At 38.5% G+C, this 18,705-nt stretch overlaps 1 protein-coding gene across 2 annotated transcripts in view; it reads right to left on the reverse strand.

The window, feature by feature from the left end:
• rxfp1 (relaxin family peptide receptor 1) overlaps positions 1–18,705 on the reverse strand; it is a 92,868-nt gene that overhangs the window by 26,766 nt on the left and 47,397 nt on the right. The window contains exon 3 of one of the 2 annotated variants that reach the window (XM_084954653.1): positions 2,877–2,960. The exons of the other annotated variant lie outside the window; for it this stretch is intronic. Within the exon in view, the coding sequence (XP_084810779.1) occupies positions 2,877–2,960 (84 nt within the window). The remainder of the gene's footprint in view (positions 1–2,876; positions 2,961–18,705) is intronic. 2 annotated transcript variants of the gene reach the window in all.

The following is an 18,705-nucleotide window of genomic DNA, read 5'->3' on the forward strand; positions in this document are numbered from 1 at the left end:
TTATGCAGCTGAAAAAAAAGACTTGTTATTGTGCTGCATTCTACAATTTGATACATAATTTGTTGGGCACATTTTTTTTAAAGCTTTGCAGCAGCAGTGGATTTTAAATAATAAAGAAAAATAAAGTTCAGCTTTAATTAAAGGGGTTTTACAAAAAATGCACTAACTGTTTACAGCCATTTTTATAAATAGTCCTCTATTTTCAGACACTCAAAATTAAATACACAAAGGCACATACAAACATTTTAAACATGAGGATACTTTTTAATGCTTCAATGAAAATCATTTGCTGTCAGTGACTGCTTAAAGTATAGAAGCCACAGACACAAACACATGAAAATTATAGGCAATTCTCTAACCTTCCTTTTATCTCAAAATTCTTGAAAGACTAGTTGTAAAACAGTAGAGCTCATCAGTAGAGAAACTGCATTAGTGAAGTCACAAATGATCTTCTTATGACCGCTGACAGTGGACTCATCTCTGTGCTTGTTCTACTAGACCTCAGTGCAGCGTTTGATACTGTTGACCATAATATTTTATCACAGAGCATGTTGTGGGTATTATAGGTACTGCACTGTAGTGGCTTAAATCATATGTATCTAATAGACTCCAGTTTGTTCATGTTCACGGGGAGTCTTCATGCACTAAGGTTAATTATGGAGTTCCACAGGGTTCCGTGCTAGGACCAATTCTGTTTACATTAGACATGCTTCCCTTTGGCAGTATCATTAGAAAGCATAGCATACATTTTTACTGCTATGCATTTATCTCTCTATGAAAACAGGTGACACACGTGAATGAGTTAAATTGCAGGAATGTCTTAAAAACATAAAGACCTGGAAGGCCTCCAATTTCCTGCTTTTAAATTTAGAAAACTGAAGTTGTTGTACTCGGCCTTAAAAGTCTTAGAAATATGGTTTCTAACCAGATACTTATTCTGGGTGGTATTGCCTTGGCTTTTGTAACACTGTGATGAAATTTGGAGTCATTTTTGACTATGTACTATAGCATAGTACTGTATGCTATAGTAGTACTGTAGTTTGCACATTAAATACATATATAGGAAATTGTTATTCCATTTGTTCAATAATTGGAAACATCCGGTCTCAGAGGGATGCTGAAAGAGTTGTTCATGCATTTATTACTTAGACTGGATTATTGTAATTCACTATTATCAGGTTGTTGTAAAAACTCCCTGAAAAGCCTTGAGTTGATTGAGCAAGAGTAGCAACAGGGACTAGAAAGAGAAGGGTATTTCTTCCATATTGTCTACTCTACATTGGTTCCCTATTAAATTCAGAACTAAATTTAAAATCCTTCCCCTCACATACAAGATATTGAACAATCAGGCCCCATGTAATCTTAAAGACCTCACAGTACTTTATCACCCCTATAGAGTAATTTGCTCTCAGACAGCAGGCTTACTTGTGGTTCCTAGGATGTTTAATAGTAGTATGGGAGGCAGAGCCTTCTGCTTTCAGATCCTGACATCAATGTGTTATGACAAAAAATATATATGTGACTATTTGCCTGCACTGCTGTGCGTGCGTAACACATGCCCATATGGGAGTCATCTGGGAGGTTGACTGGCAGTCACCGGTCAGTGCAGTAGTGCATCTCTAATTAGCTGTCATGTTAGCTATCATCCTACTGATTCTCATTCTCAAAAGGAACTTAGCCTGCAAGGCTTCATTTTTGGGGACACAAAGTTATGCATCTAGTCTTTATTTTCTATTCTATGTAGAATAGAAAATACACTGCTTGTCAGTGAGCACAGTGTGGATAATACATAGCTTCCAAACAACTGGCAGATTAAAAAGCATGAACTGAAAGAGGTGCATATAATGGGAAAAGAAAAATCCAAACTGGATGACTAAAATCAAAGCTTGACAATTTGATTTCATCTTCTTAAGACTGTCATGCTTCAGCCTTTGTTACTTATAGTACGGATGGCAAGTTAAAAGAATAATTACATAAACAGATTGGTCATGCATGCATGATTGATCGTTAAACAGAAAAATTTTGACAAAACCAACAATAGACTAAAATTGCAGCTGTCATGATGCATAAAATTCCTTTTTTACATGTATGAAACGGACTAAGATGAAAAGACATCAGCAAAATAGAATAAAAAGCTATATCAAACCAACACTCAAATAAGTCTGGTATACACATTTTATTGGCCATACTATGTAAATCGGTCAATCCCACAAAATGTGTCCCAGCATTTGTCGGCTGCATTTGTCGGAGTCTTCGAATTTGGACAGTCTTCGCCGTGTCGCTGTAACGTAATCGCCCTACAAATGCGGGCACAGGAGGATGCGGTTCCTGAATTTGGACACAGCTATGATACTGGACACTACTACTTCTTCAGGGTTTAACGGCAGCTGGCATCCTTGTACATGCAGTGCTACCATCTTTTGTTTCAGTCCGTTATTACACTATTCAATCCTACTACTTATTCCTGCGTCTTTTGGGATCTTACAAAGCTTCAAACGACGCATCGACTATTAAATTCGTCGTCGACAATTTTAATAGTCGACGTAATCGTGACCAGTCGACTAATCGTGGCAGCCCTATTGTAGAGTTTGCAACATTAAACATGTTTGCCTTGAACTCCATCTCTTTTACTATTTTATCACAGTAACAAAACATAATGTAAACATTTCAGTGGCAAACGAAGACACGCATCTAGGATATTCCTGCAATGCGGTAATGAGGGAATGTCTACTGTTTTAATTTCAAGCGAAAGCAGAAAGTAAATACTGTCATGAAAGCACATCTGATATATTAATAACTATTTGCTATAAAACATTGTGAAAAACAAATAATCGATTTAAGGACAAAGTTCTAACATTTAAAATGAAGGTACTCACAGCATACATTAGACTTGGTCCTGGCGTTATGACTCGGCATTCCAAAATACTTGTCAAAAAGATGGGGCCATCCATTATTATCTCCTGTGAATTAGTACATGACAGACACACCAGAAAGTTATGAGTCATCTCTTGACCTTCAAAAACCAAACGTGTAATTTGAGGTAAATCAAGTATTTCAGATTCACAAAAGGCAAAAATTTTCCCACCATTGATGCTATGAGATACAAAAGCCTACACGAGATATAAAAGGCCTTTGAGCATGCTTCGAGCAGTCTTGTTGTACAACCACCAGTTTGACTGGGTACGTTTGTGAAATATGTGTTTTTTGGAAGTCAGAATAATAATCACCTGTTCCAGATTATTCAGTGATACTGCAGCGTTCTCCTCGTACCACTTTATTGTCCCTATGTGATTTTTTTTTGGTCAATAAATGTAAAACAGTTTATCTCATATTGTTTTTTGTGAAGGTATAGGGTTTTTTTTGTTTGTTTGTTTTTTTTTGGTGCTATTCCTATCTACTTTGTTCCTTGTTCCCTCTTTGTGATGTCATTAATATTTATTTTGAACACAAGCGCTGTGCTTCTAGGTGTTCCTTTTAGTTGCATGCACCTTTGGCTGGTTTGGAGCTAAACCTAGAGTTTTTCTTTATACTCTGCCAAAGTGATGCTTTCATCACATCAACTCTGCCAACTCAACCCCTTTGCAGTTTCCTTTTAAGCCACAAATTGACAAGATGGCATACAATTACAGAATTACAGCATCCCTCAATTATGTAATCCCACCCCATCCTCACTTTCTTATAGCTACCTTTTGGTCATGAATAGATCACATAAATACACATAAGTGGTTGCACTATTTGTAATTATAGTTAGTGTGCTATTTGACATACAATTTGAATTAATTCATCACTTCAGGGTGTCATTCTGGGAAACATCTGCACATCCTTGTCCATACCAGTGGTCTATATTACAAAGCAGGATGTTTGTTCCTGCATTGTTTATCTTCTTCTGAACATTCTTGAAGGTGTTCAGATTTCACAAGTTCAGATTTTTTTTTCTGGGTATCCTTCAGTTGTTTCATTGTACAGACCCAAGGTCAATGGGTACAAATAAAGAAATGGCTCTAAGAACAGAGTTAACCACAGCTGTAAGTGTAAAAAAACAGAAAAAACTGCAATGTGACTGCACAAACAAGCAGCCAACAGGCTGGAGGCAAACCCCCCCCAACAAAAAAAAAACAAAAACAACAACCACTACATAGTACAACTGACACAGGCTGTTGTGACAAAAGAAAGCTATTAAAAATTCATTTGAAATCACCTAACAACTTTTTTGGCTACTTAAAAAAACATCCATCCATCCTCATCTTTTTCCTGCTTATTCAGGGATAAGGATAATAATATATAATAAGGATATACCGGGCCTCGGACCGGTACCGGTCCGTGAGTCGTTTGGTACCGGGCCGCGAGAGTTGAGGCTCAGGTGTGAAATGTATGGTTTTCAGGGTTTTTATCGGTTTTCAGCGTTATTTTGTTATCGTTTTTATCGTTAACTCAGTTTTCCTGGGTCTTTTCACGTGTGTTATGAATAAATCTTCTTTTTTTCGGTACCGGTACTAGTTTTATTTTGTTGCATTTATCCGCGACAGCTTAAAGGCCGGTCCGTGACAATATTGTCGGGCATAAACCGGTCCGTGGCGCAAAAAAGGTTGGGGACCGCTGCCTTAAAGTGCTTACGGTGCTCCTGAAACTCCATACCTTCTGGACTTGCATCTGCCCACCCACTCTCTGCTGTACTTCTTATTCCTACTCTGGAAGTGTGTCTGCTAGCAGACTGACCTCCTCACTTCCTGCCCTCGGACCACAAGTAAGAATGACCAATTTAGTAATTACAGAGACCTCATACTCACTACTTCTTTTGCCATAGCCAATCTTATTTTATTTATTTATTAGTTTTATTCTAGTTTTTGGTTTGTCCATGTCTCCTGTTTACGTGTCTTTCCTGTCTTCTGTGTAAGTCTGTCTTGTCCTCTTGTTTTACTTTCAGTTATGCCTGTGCTTTCATGTCCCCAGGCTGTCATGTGTTTCTTGCCTGTGTTGTCATGTCCACGTCTCTCCATGTTTCCTATCTTATTTTGAAGAGTCTGGTGTTTCCATGTCCAGCGTGTTTAGTTTTACTTTTCCCTGTGGCATCAGGTTCATTTGTGTCAGCTGTGTCTCCCCAGGTGTTTCTTCTCATTACTGTGTATTTAAGTCGTCTGTCTTCCTGTGTTCAGCATTGGGTCGTCTATTTGTCCTTATCTCAAGTCACATTATGTTACAGAGTTTCTGCTTTCTACTATTCAGGTACATATTAATGCTCATGTTGGGATTATTTCACATTTACGTTTTCGCATGTTCCCCTTCAGTTTCATGTTCTTGTCTTTTGTCATCATTTTGATAGTTAGTTTTAGTTTTCCCAGTTTAGGTTTTAGTTTTCCGCTTTGCCCCATTTTTCTGTTTTGTATCGCCCGTAATAAAGGCTCGCTTTTTGTTTATTGTCACTTCCTTTCTTCCATGTCTGCTTTTGGGTCCGCTGTTACGTCTGATTGAGTTGGGCTTCCACCATCCCCCCTGATATAATACTTTATCAAGTTCTGCTCAGAATAACTACCACAAAGTTTTATTTGAATAACTTCACAACTACAGTGGTAAGGCATTCAGACTATCTTGAAGATATACCCCCACATAAATCCCTTTAAATGTTATCCTGTAAACATTCAGTTTTAGTGGTCGTAGTAAAACATCCACCCATCCATCCAGTTCCTTCCCTGTATAAATCAAATAATCTTCACAAGCTAAGGATATGTATTTTATATCAATCAGTATTTGACTGTTAATGTTTTTTCTCTGCATTAAGACTGCATATATTGTGAAATATCTTTAGTTTAGACACTTCAATAACATATGAAATTCAATAACAGGTGAATATTTTCCTATTATTTGTAAAGGCACAGTTCCTTACAAATACTAGTTATCACGAGGATCTAAATTTGGTGTTCAATTTAACGTGCTCTCCCAATGTTTGCTGCCTCTTTTATCGCACAGTTCAATGGTTATATATTGTGTTTGAGACATACAGTAAATGGTTTTATCCAAATGAATCTTCTATGAAATCTCATAACATATCACTGACACCTGTGTGATTGTATACAAAGCCACAGTTGTTGCAAAGCATCGACTAAAATCAGTAACTTGTGATTTACACCTTGAGTCTATACCAGGGGTCAGCAACCTTTTTCACCCAAAGAGCCATTTGGACGCGATTTCCATGCAAAAGAAATCACTGGGAGCTGCAAATACTTTTTGACATCTAAAATGAAGATAACACTGTATATATTGTTTTTTTACCTTTATGCTTTGTGTGAACAACTAAGGTGTGTTGCTTAAATCCAGGAAGTGCTACAGAGAAAATTACATTTTATTTATGTAATTAACACATTTTGAACTCTTAGAGAAATATAACAAAAGGAAAGACACCCAGCTAAAATGATCCATGTAGCAAACAAAAACTGTTATATCGCCTTTGGGCTTTTGGAGCCTTGACCTGACTTTTAAAAAAATAATTGGAAAAAAATGAAAAATAGATATTTGCAAAATTCTGCCTAAATATGTATTTAACCTGGTTAATGTGTGTGGCGGGGCGTGGTCTGCAGCGCTGCTGCAGGGGACGTGGACGCACCTGAGTGGCACCCGCAATCACGCCTCGCCGCCTTAATGTCTGTGCTATCTATGCTGTTGTGTTGGTGTGTCGGGCTGTGAGCTTTAACACCGGCTGTATACGTACAGCAACCGTGTGTGAAAAGTGGTCAATAAAGAGATGCTGAAAAGCTTGTTCATGCAAACGGGTCTGCCGTGATATGTTTACAATGGGACTTCTGCTCCTGAACCTCTGCGCACAGCTTCTGCAAATCGGGGCTGTACGAAGTCACTTTCATCTTTACGCAGGACTGTAAGTTGTCATCTGTGAGGTGTGAGTGGTGTTTGTTTTTAACATAGTTCACGGTGGAGAATAGCTGCTGACATAATGTGGATCCGAAGATCCATAATTGGCCTACCTGGGGTTGAAAGTCTCGATAAATGCACGGCGTTTCGGCGGGTATACCGGCTTCCGCGAGTGTGACGCTTATTTTGAGCGATCAAAAACTAATAGAATATAATTTTATATTTATATTTCAATATCACAATAATCTTTCAATTTAGAACTACAAGTTAAAAAAGAACTAACATAAATAAAATACACTTCAGCTAATTACTTAAAAAAATAATTTATTTTCCCAAACCACGCGGAGCCGCACTAAAAGGACTAAACAGCCGCATGCGGCTCCGGAGCCGCAGGTTGCCGACCCCTGGTCTATACTATGCTCTGCAATAGTAAGAGATTATTAAATATGTTTCTTTGAAATGTGACAGTATTTGGAACTTGAGCCATCATTTTTGAAGAGTAGGGAGCCCTCTAAAAATAAAGCCAAACAAGCTTTGTGTGAAAGTTTTTTTAAAACAAATTTTCCCAAGAATAAAACACTATTTAAGGGTTACACAATTAAATTAATTGATAAACATGTTCTTGCTTGCCTTCTTAGTCAGTATTTACAGAAGAAACCTACCAGGATTAGGCAGCAGTGCTAAAGAGCTCACTGAGGTTTCTGATCAAAGCAACAGCAGACAGTACTGGGGCAGTGAAACCTCTCCACACTGTGCCATTAAGATTTATGTTTAGCATGTTACAATTCAGTGGGCAGCAGCACTTCAAAGCAGGTAGGAGGTCCACACATATTCACAGCAGTTTTTGTGTGAAGTGCAAATTTCACAAAGAGCAGTTGATGTGACTCATCCATGGGCTATAATAAAAGCAGCTACAAAAAAAAGAAGAGTTCTCTAATTGAGAAGCTTTAGCACATGTGTGTTTGGATACAAAACTTACAAAATCCAAATAATGAGCAAAGGAAAGGATGTCGAGAGTAAAGTGACACAAAACACTGGATAACAGCATATTATTTACAGACACTTTTCAAATGCAGCGCACCATTTATACAGGTCTACATAACCTGTGAGGATTATGATCTGCTCATTTTAGACGGCATCCTCTGCCTTCCTGTCTCTATTAGAGACAACAGTTAAGCCGGTTATGCTATGGTTCCAAATGTAATAATGCCTGTTTGTTGTCGTGTGTGTGGTAAAAATTTCAATCAGCATGCAAAAGTATTTTATTTACCACATAAAATGTATTAATATTTAACTGCAGAGATTAGTGAACCAGAAGAACAAATTATGGCAGGTAAAAGAGCCTCCCCTCGCCTGTTGAATGTATCCCATATAACTTAAATGTGATAAAAGCCAGGTATATGATTAAAAACAACAACAACAACAATTTATTAAAACATTCATAATAATTGGGTTGATTGTCTACTTACTGGCCAGGGTTGGAAGGGATTTAGTAATAATCACATACCGAGTGATTCGGAGAAAAAAAACAACATGAGACCTTTTGTTTTTCTTAGAGGTTTCTAATCTCCTCATCTGTTTTTTTATTTCTTGTGATTACTGGCTGTGCATTTTGACATTTTCTCACTAAAGAAATTAGTTAGATTACCATATTATTTATTGGTAATTATTTTTGCTAATTGCTACACTTTGCCATCTGCTGTATTTGTCACAGTAAGTTATATGGAATCAAGATTTTGAAGCACCTGAGCTACATAATGCGAGGGGCTCTAAAATGCATTTGAAAACTAGATTATTTGAAAATGTCTGGGTTTTAGGCTGTTCCATGAAGCAAACATTGAAAACCATTTGAAAGACAGAATGAGGATGAATTGGCTTGAAATACGGGAAGTCTGGAGGCAAATTCAGTGTCTTGTGATATTTTGTCATTCGTTTCAAGTTCTTCCTGAGCAGTTTTGGGGTTCTGGCAGGATTACTGAAGGCTGCAGCTGTAGACAAATGATACTGACATGTACTGTATTGTCTGCAACGAAGTTTTGATGGATTGTACATGTCAACATAATTTCAAAGTACTAATTTAGTCTGTGAAGAAGATGCTCTCTCCTAGTACATTCATCCGTGATTATAAAAAAATATATGACTCCAATTTTGAGTTCCTAAATATAAACCGGTAGCAGTTGCACAAAACTTCAGGGAAGTAGTTGAGCAAAGTCTTTTGCAAGTGCTACCTATTCATCTTTGAACACTTAACAACAGAGGGATTTGAAAGCATGTGAAAAGCCCACACAGAATAAAAAGGTTCCATTGAAACTATTTATGAACTAAACTACAGAAACTTTTTAACATGTAAACAATTTGATCAAATTTTCTGATTGCAATCTTTTTGTTTATGCTCTTTGTCTTGATGTAAATATGCTAATATGCACTTCCAAAGAATAATGGCTTCCAAGCTGAAGGGAACTCTGCAGAGAGTTTGTTTTCAATACAAACTCTAAAAGAATATAAAGTGACTACTGTCAACTGTACCATAAAGATATGGTATCTGCAGATAAAACGGTAATTCTTCTGATTAAATATTCTGGTGCAAGTGTAAACCCAACTCACAGCCACTGAGAGAAATGTCGCTGAACATGGCAGTATACTATACTTTCAAGGAAGTGCCAAAAAAGAATTTAAATTTCAGGACAAACAATGATCAGATAATAAGTTATCTGTACAGATGCAGGAGAAAGCCACTCTGCTTGACATTGATAATAGGATTACCAGCAAGCAGAAATCACTTAATGACTTTCTGGGTCATTCTTGCTATGGATCAGAGTGAGAGAGAAATGAAGGGACAAAAAAAGACATTTTAATCTTGCCTTGGAGCGAAGACTGATATTCTATTCAAAGGACTGAAAATATTTTACTTTTTCTCTGCAGTAGTGACATTTAAATACATGGGGAATAACACACAAAAAAAAGCATGGAACAGAAGTAGTCTGTGTATACTTATAGCAGCATAATTAAGGAGCCACCTGATAGTTTAAAGCCTAATCTTAAAAGTCAAGAGTATGTTTGTCTCCAAAACCAAAATTAGGAGCTGGCACCACAGAAGACGAGCCTGATAGCTTTAGTTTACCTCCCACTGGTAACTCTCAGGAAGTAAGCCCCATCTGAGAGCGAAGAGCTCTATTGGGATAATTTAAAGCGCCACAGTGCATATAATCACGCACTATGGCGCTGTGGATATGAGTTTCCGGCTTGAGATTAGATTAATGAGCTAATTTGCCACTTGTGCTGCAGCTCGCCACTCAACATTATACAGCTGCTGCAGAAAGACACTTTAATTACAAAAGGTAAAGGCAGACAGCACTGCACTACTCATAACATAGTCTCACAATCTGAAGAGGACAAAGTTATAATGACATTTGTTACAAGTGCAGATTGTGCTGTCTTTTGAAGGGCAATTGATAATTTTTGATAAGGTGAGAACTGTGAAACCAGATGGCATGACTCCATAACTGGCATGTGATTCTGAAGTGACTTATGGTTTTAATTGGTGATATTCTGTTACCTGTTTGGTATTTTTACTCACCTGTTGAGTTGGTTTTTGTTTTGTGTAAGATTTTGTAAAACTTTGTAAAACTTAGACTATTATTGGACGAATCTATTTCCTGATGATTAATGATGCCTTTGAAGCACAATTTCCTTTAACGATTTGTTCATTTTTGATCAAGATAAGACTACTAACTCAAACCAGCATTGATTTTGATATTGATTGCTCTCATTATCAGCTCTTCATTTATCTCTGTCTTCATTATAATGCGGCATTAAGCAAAGTTCAACTAGAAACTGCTTGATGGATCCTCAAGCACTGTAAGAGCTCAAATATGGCAAAAGGATTATGACAAATTAATTAGAGTAGTGCAGCATTTTCAAAAAGACCAGATTTAGGCATTAAACACTATCACATTTACAAAGAAATGTCCAACAAAAAAGCATAATTTTAAAGTTTTAAAATGTCAGTTATTTATTTATTTATTTGCAATGATTATTAATTTAATTAAATAGTCAAAATTACAATGTATTGTAAAAAAATAATAATAATTAAAAAAAAAAATCAGTAAAGCTATATAATCATGCATTTACTGCAGACGTCTTCCAGTTTAAGCTTGGTAAGGGGTGCCAGAGGCAGCCTCCGAAATCTACTTTCTTCAGCCTAAATCCTGGCCACACATGACTGTTCATGTGTTAATTTCAGTTCCAAGTTGTCAGTTATTGTACGCAGAGAAAGCAGCTTTGAGCTTGAAGCCAAGGGATGCCAAACACCCAGATGGTCAGCGAGTTATTCAAGTTGAAAGATAAAATTATCCATGTTATCCCTTCGGAGAAGCTATCCACTTCAGTTCTATCAGCCACTGACTTGTGTTTTATCTCTTGTATTCTAGCTCAGTCAGATTTTAAAGGGTTTTGTAACTAGAGTTCAGTGTCCATGAACACTCCAAGCTCAGAAAAGCTAAATCAGTACAAAAGGCAATGTGAATGTTTCTATTTAATCCTTTAAAGGACTGTTTACAACATGATGTAAATCCACAAGTCGCTGAGCATAATTTGAGCTTCTACAACATTGTATCATTTCTTTAATCTGCCCTGTTGGGGTAGAAAACAGTGAATTCAATCTGCACAGCTATGCAAATTATGCAAAAATAATATTTATACTTTGAGAGTAAGTTTATTTTGTAAGACTATTTTGGTATTTCTTTGTGTTTATATTGTATTCTGTTCCATCAACGTAGTAATTTTACTCTGGACAAATACAGATAAATTAGTTAAATGGACTACTAAATAGTTACTCCATCCATCCCTTATCTGGATCCTGGTTTTAGTCTAAGATGATATGCTCAGACTTTCTTCTTCATAGCTGATGAGCTCCCACATCTTCTGGACAAACATGTTCCCAATCCAGCTGAGAAACAATTTATTTCTCCACCCTCTCCTGGGTCTGCCCCAGGGCCTTGTTCTTGTCAGACATGTCCAGAATACCTCACCAGGAGGTGACCAGGAAGCATCCTGGTCAAACAACATTCAAGTTTTTGATTTAGCCATCGTGAGAGCTGCACTCTGCTTGGCCTGCTAGTACCAGTTACCAGTCCCACAAACAAAGCAATCTCCCAACAACTCTGTTGTCCGCCATTTGGTTCAAACACAAGATTCTTAAGTGTATATATTGTGTACTGGTGAATAAAAACAAGATGCTGAAAAGCATGAATGTGTGGATGGGTCTGCCGTGGAGTTAATACAGTGGTGCCGAAACCCAGGACAGGAGCACGGCAGACCCAGGACTGGGCCAGACAGGGAAGGAGCTGGCCCAAATGGTGGCCGAGATGGCGGCCACGTGGAGGGAGCAGGTGGCGACGTCACACCGACAGTGGGATTAACTGCAGGACCAGATCGAGTGCCGCAGGCAGATGATCGAGAGGCTGGCAGCTCAGATCGGTTCCCGGTGACACAATCGCCACCCCCATCCGCGACCCTTGACTGCACGGGAACTGAGGTCCAGACTGGTCCGACACCTGTGCCAACCTCCAGGGTGAGACCAGCCAGGACGCAGCCTGCCTTCGCACCCATCCCCACTCCTCGGGCAGGAGCAGCTGGTGCCCGGCAGGGGCCTGCACCCGTTCCTGCTCCCCAGAGGAGGGCCGCTGAACAACCGACAGGCCCACCACCGGCTCACACACGTCACCAGCCGGAGTTGGAGGACGAGGCGCGCAAGGGTCCTGCCAAGCCTGAGGAGTTATCATTATATATAGGGCTGGGTGATAGAACGATAACGATATGTATTGCGAAATCACTTTTTCTCGATAGAAAAATTAAACTATTGCGATAGGCCTCACCGCTCTTGTCCTCTTAAAAAAAAAAAAGAACAGCCAATCCAAATTAAGTAGCGCAGAGCCGAACCAATCACAGCCGCAGCGTCACGTCACGTGACTTGTTACGTACAGCACAAGCGCCAAGCCGCACATGTGTATTTGTTTGGGAAGCAGCCAGCCGCCGTGCCGCCCGGGTAATGGAGGAAATGAGTGTGCCGACTAGAGAAAAATCAACCGAGAGCGTGACCAAAGGTTACCGAAGAGAAAACAGATGATGGTTCCAATGCCAGAGAGATTGTCGAATGGAAGAGCCATAGAAGTTCTGTAGTGTGAAGGTATTTCGGCTATTTCAAGTCTGACAAAAAACAGAGTAGCGCGCACTGTAAATTGTGCCGAACGCAAGCCTGGAAATACAATAAAGCGGTGCATGCTCAATCTCTGACTGGAAGCGCTAATTCGTCATTCGGCTTTTGTCAGACTAAAGTAACTGTTAAAACTATTTGAAAAGCTAAGCTATACAACAAGGAGAGATTGAGAATTTCCTTTTAGTTCTCAGTTTATTTGATATTGACAAAAGTTAGTCAATTTTGTCTGTTCTTCTGTAAAACAAACTAAGATTTATTTTTAGAATTAATATTTTGTTTCTAAGTGGAATTGACAAGTTTAGTAGTCTGTTTTGTTTGTTCTATTTTGAAACTTAAACGCTTCAGCGGCTGCCTTTTGTGTAGTTTGCAATATTTGCCTTTATTTATCTGAAAAAGTCTCATGTTCCTTAAGTACATCTACCCTGTTGAACTTATTATGGGAAATAAATATTAAAATCAAAACAAGCTGCTGATTATTTCACATTTTACTTGTGAGCAACGGCACATTTGAATCTTACAAATATAGTTATTTGGCTTATATTGTGATATATATCGTTATCGCCTGAAATGAAAGAAACATATCGTGATATGAAAAAATCTTATATCGCCCAGGTCTAATTATATATAATATGTGTCAAAACTTAGTGTTAAAGGTGCAGAGGAGGTCATCAAATTTCATCTTTATGGGGGAAAGAGTTAAGCCACAGTTTTGTGTAGTTCACACAACTAGTTGCTCCATTGCTGTATAGTCTCAGCCAGTGTTGGGTGTAACGCGTTACTAAGTAACGCATTACTTTAATTAAATTACTTTTCCACTGAAAAAGTAGAGTAACTGATTACTGTTCATTTTTAGGTATTTTAATTACAGTTACTTACAATGTACTTGCGTTACATTGTAAAATAATTAAACTCGCTGAATATCATTATTTAATTTCAATAATTTGTCTTCTAAACGTAGAAGTAAACTCTGCCGCTTTAACATCGTTGTAGTGCACGTCATTTCGCGCCAGTTTGCTGCATAGTCGTATTCTAAAGCAGAAGATGTCGGACTCGGCTGAAGCGAGAAATGGACATATTCCCGTCTCTTTACTTTTCTGAAACAAGCAGACAAGAACATTACAGTAATATGTAAGCTATGTCCTGGGGAGAAAAAACTATCGGCCGTTGTTAATAGCACGAATCTACTGAAGCGCATGACACGAGAGCATAGACGAACGATTCTTGTTCATCATCCATGGATAACACCGCGGCAACTCCTGCTAAGCAGGCAAAACTTGATTTTACTTCAGCAGCACAGAAAGCGTCTGAAGGTGAGCTTAAAAATGATTGCAGGCTACATTGTGGAAGAGATGCTACCGCTGCCTACTGTAGAGTCTACGTCTTTAAAAAAATGTATTTATTATTTAAAGAGTTTAATTTCTATTGTTTGTCCACTCAAGGTTTATAGGGATTTTAAAAAGTATTTAGTTAAATTACTTATTGAGTAATTAAGTTACTTTTCAGACACAGTAATTATAAGTATTTTAAATACAATATTGATTAAGTAATTAGTAATTAATTACTTTTTAAAAGTAACTTACCCAACACTGGTCTCAGCAATGGAGATGCGTAACATGGTCCACTTATATTCAATGTTAGCAGCATCTGTCATAATGCTGTTGAAGCTGTGTTAGAGGTAAGAGTTGAAGACCTCCAAAACTAGGGCTTCACACCAGGGGCGGAGCGTGGGGGTGGCTTACTGGGCTTAAGCCCGGGTTGTTTTGTCAGAAGCCCGGGGTCTTTTGGAGTGTAATTTGTTTCATAGTTAGATGTCTGGCTGACAACTGTATAAAACAAAAAGTACACACAATATTCGAAGCACATAGTGCACACTGTGGGAATTTACGACTGTGCGTGAATCCCCCCTGATATTGGTATGATCCGAGCTCAGGCACTAAGCGACTGAGCGAGAGGGCGGGGCAGCTGCTGCCTGTGAGTGCGCTGTTGGAGAAACGGAGCCAGCCATACTAAGGAGAGCTTAAGTTCGACCAGGTACCAAAGCAAATCATTCGTACTGTACAAATAATGTAAATATGACGGTGCATCACGAAAGATTGATATCAAACTGATCACTTGACCAATATTACGTTACTTGCTCTTCAAGTGAATCAACAAATGGCGAAATGAAAAGCCGAACAAATGCTATTTTTTTAGAGAGTCTTAGCTTACGTGTGTTTATTTCATATTTTCAGTTCTTACCCTCCCCGACTAAATCGGTTTCAGTTATGTACTGAAATATAAGAATGGACATTAGAGGGTTCTTTCAAAGAAAAAACTCTGGTAAATGTTATTTTATATATTATGCTTTGTATGTTGTTCAGTATATTTCTATGCAAAACAAGAGGAATTTCAGTACACAGCAGGATATTCACATTTGTAACCAGATATTTACATACACTTTAGGGAGAAAACATAAAACATTTTTACTGTACAACATCAATTTAGAGTAAACTTTTGTTTTAGATAAATATTGAAATATATTTTGAATTAGTTAAATGTCAGAATAAAGAGAGAGAGATCTGTCTATTTATTATCACTTTGATCAAATTTAGGAGTACATATACACTAAGTTTGTTGTTAATTAATAAGAAAACTCCAGACGATTCCATTCTGAGCTGAAGAAGCTTCTGATAGGTTAGTAGAGTCCATGTGAGTAAATTGGTGGCACACCTGTGGATGCATATAAGGCAAAACACAGAGCCTGTTTCTGTGACATGGGAAAATCAAGAGATGTCAACCAAAACACCAGAAAAAGAACTGTGGAGCTCCATAAATGTGGCTCAGTTTGAATACAGTTTGGTGCCATTTGCAATTAAGAAATACAGATAGTTTCTCTCTTTACTCTTAAAGTTAACAAATATGTTTTTTATATTTATCAATCTAAGAAAATAAACATTTAGTCTGATTTGATGTTACAATTAAAAAAGTGTTTGTGTTTTGATCTGAAGAGTTTGTAAATATCTGGTTTCAACTGTACAGGGAGTGCAGAATTATTAGGCAAATGAGTATTTTGTCCACATCATCCTCTTCATGCATGTTGTCTTACTCCAAGCTGTATAGGCTCGAAAGCCTACTACCAATTAAGCATATTAGGTGATGTGCAACTCTGTAATGAGAAGGGGTGTGGTCTAATGACATCAACACCCTATATCAGGTGTGCATAATTATTAGGCAACGTCCTTTCCTTTGGCAAAATGGGTCAAAAGAAGGACTTGACAGGCACAGAAAAGTCAAAAATAGTGAGATATCTTGCAGAGGGATGCAGCAGTCTCAAAATTGCAAAGCTTCTGAAGCGTGATCATCGAACAATCAAGCGTTTCATTCAAAATAGTCAACAGGGTCGCAAGAAGCGTGTGGAAAAACCAAGGCGCAAAATAACTGCCCATGAACTGAGAAAAGTCAAGCGTGCAGCTGCCAAGATGCCACTTGCCACCAGTTTGGCCATATTTCAGAGCTGCAACATCACTGGAGTGCCCAAAAGCACAAGGTGTGCAATACTCAGAGACATGGCCAAGGTAAGAAAGGCTAAAAGACGACCACCACTGAACAAGACACACAAGCTGAAACGTCAAGACTGGGCCAAGAAATATCTCAAGACTGATTTTTCTAAGGTTTTATGGACTGATGAAATGAGAGTGAGTCTTGATGGGCCAGATGGATGGGCCCGTGGCTGGATTGGTAAAGGGCAGAGAGCTCCAGTCCGACTCAGACGCCAGCAAGGTGGAGGTGGAGTACTGGTTTGGGCTGGTATCATCAAAGATGAGCTTGTGGGGCCTTTTCGGGTTGAGGATGGAGTCAAGCTCAACTCCCAGTCCTACTGCCAGTTTCTGGAAGACACCTTCTTCAAGCAGTGGTACAGGAAGAAGTCTGCATCCTTCAAGAAAAACATGATTTTCATGCAGGACAATGCTCCATCACACGCGTCCAAGTACTCCACAGCGTGGCTGGCAAGAAAGGGTATAAAAGAAGAAAACTAATGACATGGCCTCCTTGTTCACCTGATCTGAACCCCATTGAGAACCTGTGGTCCATCATCAAATGTGAGATTTACAAGGTGGGAAAACAGTACATCTCTCTGAACAGTGTCTGGGAGGCTATGGTTGCTGCTGCACGCAATGTTGATGGTGAACAGATCAAAACACTGACAGAATCCATGGATGGCAGGCTTTTGAGTGTCCTTGCAAAGAAAGGTGGCTATATTGGTCGCTGATTTGTTTTTGTTTTGTTTTTGAATGTCAGAAATGTATATTTGTGAATGTGGAGATGTTATATTGGTGTCACTGGTAAAAATAAATAATTGAAATGGGTATATATTTGTTTTTTGTTAAGTTGCCTAATAATTATGCACAGTAATAGTCACCTGCACACACAGATATCCCCCTAAAATAGCTAAAACTAAAAACAAACTAAAAACTACTTCCAAAAACATTCAGCTTTGATATTAATGAGTTTTTTGGGTTCATTGAGAACATGGTTGTTGTTCAATAATAAAATTATTCCTCAAAAATACAACTTGCCTAATAATTCTGCACTCCCTGTATATTTGATGATTGTCAGCACAAAGAGGGAGAGAGAGGAACAGAGAGGGAGAGAGAGGGAGATGGAGAATGAGGACAGAACAGAGATGGAACAAGAGCAAGTGAGACACACATGTTAGTCAAATGGTTGTTTACCAAAAGTATCACCGTATCATAGGTACTCATGTATCTTGTACCTAGTGTTTCTTTTTAGGTTTGCTATTTTTCAAATTCTATATTTATTAAGTTCTGCAGGCTTGTTTGCACAACAAGGCTAAATAATTATATAAACTTTTCTCAATCTAAATAGTGGACTTTGGGTAGAATAAAAAAAAAAAAAAACAAGTGTAGTGCAGGTATATGATGATTTTTAGTGCTACTATCATCTAGTTCTGTCTTGGTTAAGTCCTCAGTAGTCCTGATTTTGAACTGTTGTAGTCCTGTTTTAATTCCGGATCAGTTCTGGGTCTGGTTGAATTGGGGTTTAGTCCTCGTGTCTTGATACAGCCCCGACTTTGTTCTGCCTTGCTGCTTAATTAAAAAACTAGTTTAAGGTGTCCTGCACATGTGATATATATTTTTCCCTATATGAAGTCATTCTTTTTTGAACAAAACTCAAAACAGAGCCTATTAATCTCTCAGTCATTTCTAACCCCCCCCCCCCCCCCCCCCCAAAAAAAAAAAAAAAAATCCCACATGCATACTACCCTTTTGGGCTAAGCCCCAGGTGTTTCAAATGTCTGGCTCCGCCTCTGCTTCACACACCTGAACTACATGCTTTGGCACATCTGGTTGACAGCTTCCTTTCCTGCTAACAGGTGGTCAAAAGCTGTCACCTTGTCCAAAACATACAATATGACAGAAGACCTGATAGCACAATACAATTTTAAAATTTTGTTCTGGGACGTCTGCCTTTGATTGTGACCCAATGCAAAATGTAACCATGTTTCTCCCATGGGGGATGGGCCCACAGGAGAACACGTGGCTCATTTAGACTTAGCCTAACCTGCCTGCATGGGATAAAGCCCAGCTACCAGACACTTGCAAAGAAGCCCCTTTCTAAGCCTTGGT

The sequence above is a fragment of the Perissodus microlepis genome, chromosome 2 (genome assembly GCF_051167445.1).
Source record: "Perissodus microlepis isolate ML-2025 ecotype Zambia chromosome 2, ASM5116744v1, whole genome shotgun sequence".
Lineage (NCBI taxonomy): Eukaryota > Metazoa > Chordata > Actinopteri > Cichliformes > Cichlidae > Perissodus > Perissodus microlepis.